The sequence below is a fragment of the Anticarsia gemmatalis genome, chromosome Z (genome assembly GCF_050436995.1).
Source record: "Anticarsia gemmatalis isolate Benzon Research Colony breed Stoneville strain chromosome Z, ilAntGemm2 primary, whole genome shotgun sequence".
NCBI classification, from domain to species: Eukaryota; Metazoa; Arthropoda; class Insecta; order Lepidoptera; family Erebidae; genus Anticarsia; species Anticarsia gemmatalis.
In genome coordinates, this window is record NC_134776.1 from 20,023,095 (window position 1) to 20,035,392 (window position 12,298).

The following is a 12,298-nucleotide window of genomic DNA, read 5'->3' on the forward strand; positions in this document are numbered from 1 at the left end:
AATGACTGAATGACTAACTGACTGACATATTGATGTACACTGATTTGATTACTTAATGACTGACTGACAAACTTATGAATGCTGATTTAATGACTGAATGACTAACTGACTGACATATTGATGTACACTGATTTGATGACTTAATGACTGACTGACAAACTTATGAATGCTGATTTAATGACTGAATGACTAACTGACTGACATATTGATGTACACTGATTTGATGACTTAATGACTGACTGACAAACTTATGAATGCTGATTTAATGACTGAATGACTAACTGACTGACATATTGATGTACACTGATTTGATGACTTAATGACTGACTGACAAACTTATGAATGCTGATTTAATGACTGAATGACTAACTGACTGACATATTGATGTACACTGATTTGATTACTTAATGACTAACTGACGAACTTATGAATGCTGATTTAATGACTGAATGACTAACTGACTGACATATTGATGTACACTGATTTGATTACTTAATGACTGACTGACGAACTTATGAATGCTGATTCAATGACTGATTGACTGACATATTGATGTACATTGTACACTGATTTGATGACTTAATGACTGACTGACAAACTTATGAATGCTGATTTAATGACTTAATGACTGACTGACAAACTTATGAATGCTGATTTAATGACCTAATGACTAACTGACTGACATGCCGATGAATACTGATTTGATGATTAAATGACTGACCGACTGGTAATGAATACTGAATGACTGACTGACATTATCAGCGCCCAGCCTATTAACGGAAGTGTGGTGTATATTTCCAAGTTTCTAATCCCAAACTACTGGTATTAGAAATTTTAAATTTTGCGTCGTGCTTCCACTTATAGTGTTAAAAGCACTAAGGAATTATTTTTGGAAATTAATTCTCTATTATGCAAAGTCCCCAACCCGCACTTGGCCAGCGTGGTGGACTCAAGGCCTAACCCCTCCCTCATTACGGGAGGAGACCCTTGCCCAGCAGTGGGACAGTAATGGGTTAAATTTATTATTTTATTTCTATACTCTCTATTATGGGGTAAAATAGGGAATGAAAGTTTCTATGTTAGAACGTCATTTTTGAAGATAGCATCGTAAATCTGTCCGTTCAATTCTTTGATTGGAAATAAATAAGTAAGTATTTTAGCGTTTCTTTGCAAATAACGCGAGCGGAGCCGCCTGCGTCCGCTAGTTCAATATAAATTAAGAAAATCTTAAGGGGACAGCAATAAACTTAGACTTGTCCAGAAGAGGCGAATTCGCCGCAATTGTTTCACGCGAAGGTTGCGTCCACAAAGGATCGTGAGGACGCGATTTTTGACCGCCTAGTATATTGGTAACGCGCAAACGAACCCGCATGATTCGATTCGCAGCGAATTGGCCCCTTCTGAACAAGGTCTAAGACTAAGACTTTACCAGAAAGGGCAAATTCACCGCGACTCTTTCGCGCGTATTTCACGTAAACGATCGGTCCACGGGAAGCGTGAACTTCGCGCATAATTTAAACTCGCGCAAGCCTATGGATGCGATGTGTGGGCACCTAATATCTCAGTTACACGAAATCGCGCTAATCGATTCACGGCAAATTCGCCCCTTCTGGACAAGGTCTAAAAGAGCGTGTGTTTTTTATTATCAAATGAAGATCAGCAGTCGACAGCTTCGCTTCGTCGACAGTATTCCCGGAAGAGGCAGCATGTCCTGAAATGAGAATAATAATATATGTTTATAAGATTGCAACTATTATTATACATATATGTATGTATATCTTAATATGATGTATTGTAAAATAGTTTAAAAATAAGCAACCATTTAGAAATTTATAAGTCGAGGCGCTATACTATCACAATCTGTGTAGTTGTGTATGTGTAGGTGTATATGACTTCTGCTGACAAAGTCTCGGGTTCCATTATTTAGATCTCCAATTTCTGTTACGTAGTTCCCAAAAATATTTACAAGTCTGGTTACGTGCCAACTATTTGTAAATTGTCGTATTATTGTTGGTCCTATGTAATAAGGTACGCAATGGTAAAAGTGAAAGAGGGATGCAATTCTTCTTCTCCTTCTTATCGTATGGTTAGTGGTCAACCTAGTGTCAAAGTTGTTCAAGCCGCCCATAGTCCTATGAGGTGGCTTACAATTTATACACCTCTGCCTACACCTTCCTGTACAAAAAGCTGTTAAAAACGGAGAGTTCATTCTGAACCAAAATCGCAGACTATCCGTGAGTTCTCCAAAGATATTAACTTCTTATTCATTTTATTTCTGACCAATCCTATGGGAACAAGAGATATTATGTATGTTTGTAAGAACAGCACAGTGATATTTACCTGTAATATCTTATTTTTCAGGCGGATGTGAGCTCGAAGGCACCAGCTTTTACTGAAACAGCCTCACGTCACCCGTCGGTACAGAACCTGAGAACAAACACATTAAACTTATGATGCATATTTATAATACACACTATTTAACTAACATGCTAGCTAATAGTAATAAAATCGCGTTAAACATTCTTTAGGACTTCTATCGCAAGCAACAATATATCTTTATATAGCCACATTTATGTGACTTTGAATATATGTAGCTTCAAAGAGCCGTTCTTTGTACGTGTATGAGTACGGGCATCTACGACGTCCTTACGTTTCATCCCTTGCCCCTGTTCTTACGTCTCTTGTTATGTTTCACTTTAAACTATACAACTTTTTGTTATATTCAGACGCAAAAATAAATTACTAAACTAGGATAAATGCCCCCTCGCGCTCGCACGCACAGCATGCTTTGCTCGCAGCAGATAATTAGCGCAGAATTAGTCGCCAGCGAATTGTTTGCGCACAGTCAAATGGCAAGTGCATAGAAATTTTACCTATCGTTGATAAGTCGTTCTTGATGTTGACTGGGCTTGTGTGACGTCATAGGAAGGTCCTTCCTAACTTCGAGCTTCACATCCTGTGTGATTTGTTTGCTACCTTCTTCCCTGAAAACGTTAAAACATTTATTTTTCTACTTACATTCATAAAGCTTTAAACTCCGGAATAATATAGAGAAATACTTTAAAAAATCTTAAGACTTGTACTTGTCCCGAACAGGAAGTTGATTTGTCGATTGTAAATACTTTTTTTTCTTTTACTAAAATACTTATGTCAGGCAAATATAATTTAAGGTAAATCATTTTTACAATAATATGTTCAAGCCAGTCACGACTTTCGGATAAGTGTCTGATAGCGTATCTAAAAGATATAGAGACAACAAAATGCATAACTATCAAATTCTATATCTTAAGCAAACCTATACTTTTAATAATATACGTATAATAATAAAACGTATGCTTACTTTAAGATACTGCACAGAGATTGTTTCCTTCTTATATATTTAATTTAATAGTTCACATATTTTATGCTTTTACAGTCTACAAGTAAATATAATGTCTTATTATCTAAATAATTCTAAGCTTCGTTTCTCAATCTCCATCAATCTTTCAAACGTCTAATTATGACGCCTGCCGTTTCGACCATTGCGGTCTCGGTCTCGTTCATCATTCACCAGAAATATCATGATGCAAACATCAGGGTCGAGAGGTTCTCTCTCCCTCTCTTCCTCAGGTTCAGCCTCCTGCTCCTCGCTTGATTCTTCTGATGACGAAGAAGAACTGTCGCTACAAGAATCCTCTGTGCTCTTGGGACCAGTTGAGGAATCAGAACACGATGAACCGTGACCCTCGTCTGAGTCCTACAACAAATAAGTTATTAAATATCTGCATAGTGTATATACGATTTTGTGTGGCTAATATTAAGCTCATCTATATACATATAAGTAGCGAAATTCTTCCGTCGCATAAGAGAGAATGGGTCAAAATGTTCCCCGTTTTTGCGACATTTCTTATTGGTACTCTGCTCCTATTGGCCGTAGCGTAATGATATTATATAGCCTTACAGCCTTTGTCGATAAATGGGCTATTCAAAACAAAAATATTTTTTCTATTTGAACCAGTAGTTCCAGAGATTAGCGCGTTCAAACAAACAAACAAACTCTTCAGGGTTATAATATTAGTATAGATAAAGATTATAAATAATTTTAATTACACGTCGTCCGTGCAATATATAATTATTTAAAAAAAATAGGAACTTCATAAGTGAAATGAAATGTGTTTTTTTTAACCTTTAGGAATATTTCCATAACGATGTTTTTCTTCACATAATTGTATAAATTATTGTTAATACATAACTTCGATAAGTCATTCGTGTGTTACCTCGGGTTCACTTCCGTGGGAGGCGCAAGTTTAAACCTCTCAGCTGTTGGTATGTTACCACCGCAAAATTATAAATTATTACTTTTACTTTAAGGCTTGCTTTACACGTACCTCAACCACACCACGACGCAGGGACAAAATATAGTTGCGACGTGGTTATTTGATAGTATGAAATACGTGGTCCATAACGGCGGCAAAATGAGGTACTTGCTTAGGTAGGTAATTGCTTTAATTTCAATAGGAAACTATGCACCCGACCACTTGTTGTCGTTGTAGTGCTGTTGTATTAGCCGCGTGGTTGTGGTACGTCTGAAATAACCTTATGTTGTAACTTACTGAAGATTTATTTTCAGCGTTGGGCACAGCCTCTACATCAGAATCTGCCTCCATCTCCTGATCAGAAGCCGTCAGGTCTATGTAAGCCACTGGCTTCTTTTCGGGTGAACCAAACCTCCTCCTTTTACTCTGGGAAGGCTCATCACCTACTGTCGCCATTGTGTCGTAACCACCCAACAAAACTGTACAGACGACTGTGGAACAAAAAAAATATATTATATACAAAGTAAATAAAGGAGAGTGCCCAAAAGTATTAAGGCTTGGAGCAAACAAAATTATACACAAACTGTTTACTATAAATGAGTAGATTTTTACCGCTAAGAACAATCGTTTGAATGGCTTAATGATGTTGGTTTAAACAGCGAGACGCCTGCAATAATTCTACGAAAAATAACCTTCGCAACAAACTTCTGTGGATTCTTACTAAGATTTCATTATTTTCTAGGCTCCTTTTGAAGGAAATTTGAATATTCTAAATCTAGGTACCTATTATGATTCGCAAATACATAACAAAAATTCTATTTAGACACATGATAGTTATTGAACTAATCGAAATTGAGTTGAAAATTTTGATAAAAAAACATAGTAGGCCTAATGTCTGGACTAGATCAAAAAGAGCTATATCGATTGAAATTGTTCCACATTGAATTATTTGACAAACAATTTCTACAATGTTTCTTACGCAGTATTTATGTACTCATTCATAACTTTTATTTGCGACAATTTGTTTGCACCATCGCAGATTTTTTCTCATAAATTTTGGGCACTCTCCTTTATATTTGGGGCAATCACATAATATTTAAAATAATCAATTAATAATCATAGTCGGTGGCGCACGGCGGTCGAATGTACGCTCGGTTCTAAAAGTCACTGCATAGCAAAAAATTCGCGGCAAATTTTCTACTATTAATACATCAACGCGACATTGTGTTCGACAGACGTACACCACCGATTTAGCACAGGAGGAAATGAAGGTTATTGTCTGATAAGTGAATAAAGAGCCTTGTTATCACACAATTTATGTACTTAAAGCATAAAAAAAAGGTCGAATTGAGAACCTCCTCCTTTTTTTGAAGTCGGTTAATAAATTGGTCCAACATATACATGAACCAACCCAATATTTAATGTCATTGAATTTTAACTTAAATTAGGTACCTATTCTATCTTTAAGCCAAAATTTATCGTTTTTGCAAAACTAAACCTGTAAGCGTATCACGTATCTCAGTTACAGTCACAGTTACAGTACAACTAGTGTATGTCAAATTGATGTACACTATTCAGTACATTGTCATCTCTATTAACTTGTCAGACAATAATGCGACAAGTAGATGTGTCATATATTGCATTGGGTGAACGTGTATGTAGAGAAATAAATGAATAGCGTTTTAAAACTTAACTAGGTTAGTCTGTACGTATTTAAGGATTAGGTTTAATTTTATAAGATAGTAAGGGCGAAGCGACAAAAATGCGTTGCGACGTCACAACGCAAAGACAACGTCACTTGTCAGTACAATATTCATTGAGGCGCTCATAGCCAGTTGTGCTCACCGGTCGGTAAACGATCTATGGGTGAAGTAACCATTGGCGCGATCATTCTATAGATGGGTAACCGCATAGTGGTATTTGAATTGGGCGTCTCCGTGCAGTCTCGGAGGGTACGTAAAACGTCGGTCCCGGTTGTTGTCAATTAAGATAACAGTCGTTAAGCCTTGTCAAAGGCCTTTAGGGCGGCTTGACCAACTTTGTCACTAGGTTGACCACTAATCATACAATACATAGATAAAATACAAGATTAATTGTCGAACGTCGCAAATATTAGCGAAGCGTCGACGGAACGCAGATTTGTGGCTTAGCCCTTAGTGTAGATAGTTTCATTTTACGAGGTTATGTTATTTCAAAACCTCATACCAATCTTCTTCTCTTTTGATTTCGACTCTCGATTCAAATGATACACCATTTTGAAACGTAGAAGAAAATAATTGGTACTGATGTTTGTATTTATGATGTCTTGTGACTTTAAGTTACGGGACATGCTTTCACGGATAAAGTCGCGGACAATAGCTAGTCAACTATAAATTAAAAGTTTTTGCTGTAGCTCGATTCTCTACTACTATCGACTACCGACAACCAGCTAGCTATCGAGAAATTTTGCACGAAAATCTGATCAGCGCCTCTACCGGGCTCCGTAAGAAGTATTTTGGCAGTACTTTTTAAATGTCGTACTCCTGATACTAGAATCTCTGTACTAGAATTGCGCTTAATATTATCATGCAACGGGTCTCAAACGCGATTGAAAATAAAGGTTAGGATTCCTTATTTGTTTGCCCGAAGTTTCAATCGAATTACTACTGGACACTCTCTTTAGACCGGAGCCCTGTTCCAGCTCGTTACCTAAAAGTTAAACCTACTATATCTATGATTATTCTAAACTACACATTCTTATCCCTATTGCTATTCCTTACTTTCACCCCCCCTATTATCTTAGGGTGGCCGTTTCCCTAAACTTTTGTTAGCGAGGGGTTTACCTTTCTTTAAAGGTTCACCGGGTCGCAACCCTCCTTTAACCGCGGAGTTTCTTCGTCCTCCTACTTGGTCGCAATTACCCCTCCCTAATAATGTTGCAGGGTTTCCTTACCCTCATTTTTGGTTGCGAGTTTTCAACCCTCTATTTGACATGGAGGTTCTTTGTCCTGCTTTTGCAGTGTTTTCTATCCCCTTTTAGGTGTTGGCCCGATAGAATTGTATGAACAATTTTATATAATCAAGTGAAGTGAAAATTTAATATAATACAAAAATGAAGTAACTAATTGAACTTATGCGCAATATGGAAAACGGTATGGTACGAAAACAAATCAAAATCAAGCCATCAAAATCAATCAAATCAGCCACTTATGAAACGTAAAAGCGAATTTAAATGCAAAAATGCTTATGTGATGATGTCACTAGTAAATGATTTTTGTCAATATTAAATGAATGATTAATATGTTGTTTCTATATTCAATTCAATGATTTAAATAAGATCTTAAACGTGAAACAATAACAGATTATTATGCGACTTTTTACGCGACGCTAGCGCCTCCAGCGGCGAATAGCGGTATCAAATAAAGGCGTGCCTCAAAAACCCCTCCTCACCGCCCCCCATGCATTACCATTTATGGTGATTTATTGCTCTACAGTTGCGCATGCGCGATGCCAACGCCCTCAGTTAAAAACTAATAAAACCCGAACTAATAAAAATCCTATTTTGTTATTTTATAACACAAATAATAATGGTAAGATTATTGGAACGGACACAAAAATATTTTGTTATTTTAAACTTCAGTATGATTTCCAGAAATGTTTATAAAAATTATGAATTTTCTGAACATGCTTCAGTAAAGTTCAGCTCGAATAATTAAGCCTACAACGACGAGCTAAGTATATTAACAAGCCGAATCGAATAATTCCTCGCGTTTTCCGAAATACTGAAGAAATTAATTAATAGGTCTTGACAAACATAATAATAATAATGTTCTCCTAGCCGATATTTAGCTGCGACGGCCAATTTCAGGTAATCCAGCCGATTGTTCAGGACACATGAAAAAAGTGACATATTATATTTCCAATCATAACGGACTAAAAATCCGCTTCTTTTCTCCGATATCAACAAATTTTCACATTTCTTTCCAGCAATTTCTGAAATCGCAATGGCGTTTTTTCATGAGACCCAGATGTCCCAGGTTTTTTGTTATTCCTCTAACATATTACAACTCTAAGCTATTTTTATCATGCCCCTGTTATCATACCAAAACTGTGTCAATGGAGTTTTCAATCCATAGTCATGTATAGTGTGTTTTTGGGAATGACTAGTCTCGCGCTAAGCCTCCAACTTTCATAGGACAGTTAAATTCTTTACCTTATAATTATCCTACAAACCATAAACTGTTGTCTGTGTGTGCATGCACAGTCATGTTTAGTGTGTTTTGGGAATGACTAGAGTCTCGCGCTACCGCTCCGGAGCGCGTGACTCTAGTCACTGAGTCTGTCGCCAGATGCAGCGACTTATATAGGCGGCGAGGAGCGAGGGCGCCAGCGGACATGCGCAGATGATATGAAACCACGACAAGCACGAGGCGATTGCAGCGCCGGCCAACGCAGAACGAACCACGCATGCGCTACTTTACATCACCCTAGTCTGCTCGTTCAGCACGCTTGCTGTCCCAAAGAGTGAAGGCAGAGAGCAATAGAAACAAGGACTTGAACGGTATAACTCACAGGTTGCACGAAACGCTATTGGGTTTCCTTATTTACCTAATAATATTCTCAATAGCAGCCCGGTATTTGGTAACGTGGCTGGTATATATAACAATAAGCTTGCTCTATAATTATATCGAGAAGAACAAACACTTATTAACATCAATTGCTCTATTCGCATTCATATGTATATCTTGTCTTACATATAAACGGATGACGAGTACAACATACTTGACGATTTTGAAGAAACGATCGTGCGTCATCTTCATTCATACATCACTGTAATATTAATATATTTATAAGTATTTACATTCACCCGAAGCTATATTCAAGGGAGACAATCAACTATCACTGTGCACTCGCTAGACACACACTATAAGCTATTAATGTATGTCTATTATTATATCACTAAGCATCTACATTCATTCATTTTCCCCTGCATATTAAGTTATATTAATAGGAATAAGAAGTACAAATATGGAAAAGGGCAAGTTATCAACTCATTATATACACGCAAGAGAGAGGTTTTATTCTCATTTCTGCCATCTTATAACTTAAGCGGCTGGCTTACAGTGGACTAGTTCGACAGATGGTAAGCCACCGCCTGTCATATTTCGCGTCTTGTTTCCTTCAGTAGCGGCTTCAAAAACGTCAGGCGCGCAGTACTAGTCACCGGCGGTTATATATCACAAGATGAATGAATGTTAATGGAGCAAAACAATTTAGCAGGGGTCGTATCAAGTGGCCTTCTTCGGTCTCTGCCTCAAGGCAGAGAGCAAAGAACCCCACTTGCTAGGATCCCTACTAACTTGTTTTACTCCATTTCCATTCATACATCCTCTCATACATAATCGCGGGTGACGAGTATTGCGCACCCCTCATTTCCGAAGCGGCTAATAAGGGAAACAATACGTAGAATATAACAGGCACCGTCTAGCAATCTTCCGACATAGAACACCACTAATAAGCCACTACAATCATGAGGGACAGTTTTCAAGTTATTAAATATGTCAATGTCTACTTGAAAGAATAAATTGCGAAAATTCGCACTATATTATTATTAATAAGAGTTTCCATTTCTTTAAGAATGTCTCATTTCTTTTACTAAAGGCTTGTGGCTGCTACTATGGGCAAAAGGCGTGAATTAATGCAAATGTGTATTTATTCACATACACATGCATAAATTTGTTTTGTTTAGTAGCTAGAGTCACGCGTTACCGCTCTGGAACGCGTGACTCTCGCCACTGAGTCTGTCGCCAGATGCAGCGACTTATATAGGCGGCGAGGAGCGAGGCCGCCAGCGGACATGCGCAGATGATATGAAACCACGACAAGCACGACGCGACTGCAGCGCCGTCCACTACAGAACGAACCACGCATGCGCCACTTTAGAAAGGCAATGCTAGCTCCGCGCGGGAAACTGTCTTGCATTAAGTTTATTCTAATCTATACTAATATTATCGTCGGCGTCTCCGTGCTTCGGAGGGCACGTTAAAAGTCGGTCCCGGTTGTTGTCTACTAAGATAACAGTCGTTAAGCCGCGTCAAAGGCCTCTCGGGCGGCTTGAACAACTTTGACACTAGGTTGACCACTAACCATACGATAAACAACAAACAACTAATATTATAAAGCTGAAGAGTTTGTTTGTTTGAACGCGCTAATCTCAGGAACTACTAAACCGATTTGAAAAATTATTTCAGTGTTAGATAGCCCATTTATCAAGAAAGTCTTTAAATCATCACGCTACGATCAATAGGAGCAGAGTACCAGTAAAAAATGTTACGAAAACGGGGAAAATTATGACCCATACTCTCTTATGTGACGCAAGCGAAGTTGCGCGGGTCAGCTAGTTCATAATAACACTCCTATTGTATCAGAAAGTCCATCGTCTAACAAAACTAGCCCTGTTTTTGCATAGTACTTTTATCCCATAATTATATACTTATAGAGGCTCATTGCATTGCCAATACCGGGCACTAGAAAAGTAACCAAATAACTTCTGACCGTACATCATAAAGCATCTTCTTGTTAATCTTACAAGCCCTACATTTTAAAATACTAGTGTACAGAGGAAGCTAGCGACCTAGGGGACTGGAAGTCTAGGGGAGAGGCCTTTGCTCAGCAGTGGGACACAGAAATAGGCTAGATACAAAAAAAAGTGTACAGAGGATGAGGTTTTAAGCAACATAATGCTGTCCTTTTAGATTTTATAGACACCATAAAAATTTCTTGCAAATTAGGTCACTAGTTCAATCATAACCCGTTATGAATAGATAGTAAGTACATCTTTCGAAGGGGAGATGTGGAAATTTTCGCCCTCACCTCACCCTCATTCAAGTTATTTATAGATCTAATCAATACGCCCAGACGTCTCGCCGGGAGTGTTTCTCATTGTTGCTTTATCAAATTGGAGTGATGACTATTTTTATATTTGTTCGTCTGATAGGATTACTAAAAATATTTGAATCGTATTTATTCTTAGAAATAGCGTGGTATAAGTGATGCTTTCTATGTGAGACAAAGCTCAAAGACATTTTTATTGTTTGTTTGTCACAATTCGATATAGTAGATATATTTTATTTGCTTTGCGAACTAAAACAGTGATGAGACTTTTAATGCGTTAGAGATAATTAAAATTGTTAAAAATCACAGTCTCTAACTCGCATTTGGCCTAACATCACTCTAGCTACGGAGGAAGACCCTTTCTCATTACCTAAGTGACGACTATAAGGATTATCCCTCGGATAAAAGTTACTAGTTACATCATGGACTTGAACTATCATATTATTATGACGTCATTGTTCATACATCACACATCATCATCATTGCCTGAATACATCTATTGCAGATGATTAAGGTGGCGTCAGGTAGAATTCATACATACATACGTAATAATACGCTTGTTATACCCCAATGTTAAAAAAATATATGTAATACACCAACTTTCCGGCTAAAATTACCCAAACCAATTTGGGAATATCGAATCCGAGACCTCATGGTCAGCACAGCACTCGGACTACTGCTACTAACTGCGCCACAAAGGCAGTCATTTTTAAGTCTATTTTATACAAAAATCCAGAAAGATATAGAAAGATCTTGCTAATTTTCAAAATTGAAGGGTGAAAAAAATACGTGTCGAATATTTTTATTATTATCCGACCGACATGCTAATCAGTATTTTATTATTATCCATCATTATCCGTATTATGGCGTCGAAATTGGGGCGTTTCCACGGTTTTAGTTTATCGTTTCGGGAGTCCCAATTAGCTTCCCCTAAAAGCTATAAATCTTTTTTACGAGCTACAGGGGCGTTGCCGTGGAGACGACCCTGGCTGCAATTAGCTTCCCCTACTCTGTTTAAAAGATTTACGACTTGCGAAGTTCTTTTGACTGAGCGCTTTACTACTTATTGTTATTTTTACTATTTTGTATCGCTTTTGTAAAGAGAGTACGAGAATTGGAAAGGAGCTTAA

General features: G+C 37.7%; 1 protein-coding gene across 1 annotated transcript; it reads right to left on the bottom strand.

The window, feature by feature from the left end:
* Positions 1 to 1,363: 1,363 nt before the first annotated feature.
* Positions 1,364 to 6,549, bottom strand: LOC142986744 (uncharacterized). The gene is made up of 6 exons (XM_076135359.1): positions 6,501 to 6,549; positions 4,593 to 4,786; positions 3,341 to 3,736; positions 2,874 to 2,984; positions 2,341 to 2,427; positions 1,364 to 1,711 (listed from the first exon to the last, which is right to left on the bottom strand). Exons 1-3 carry the CDS (start codon positions 6,547 to 6,549, stop codon positions 3,494 to 3,496), a joined length of 486 nt encoding a protein of 161 aa, XP_075991474.1. The 3' UTR covers positions 1,364 to 1,711; positions 2,341 to 2,427; positions 2,874 to 2,984; positions 3,341 to 3,493.
* Between the last annotated feature and the right edge of the window lie 5,749 nt (positions 6,550 to 12,298).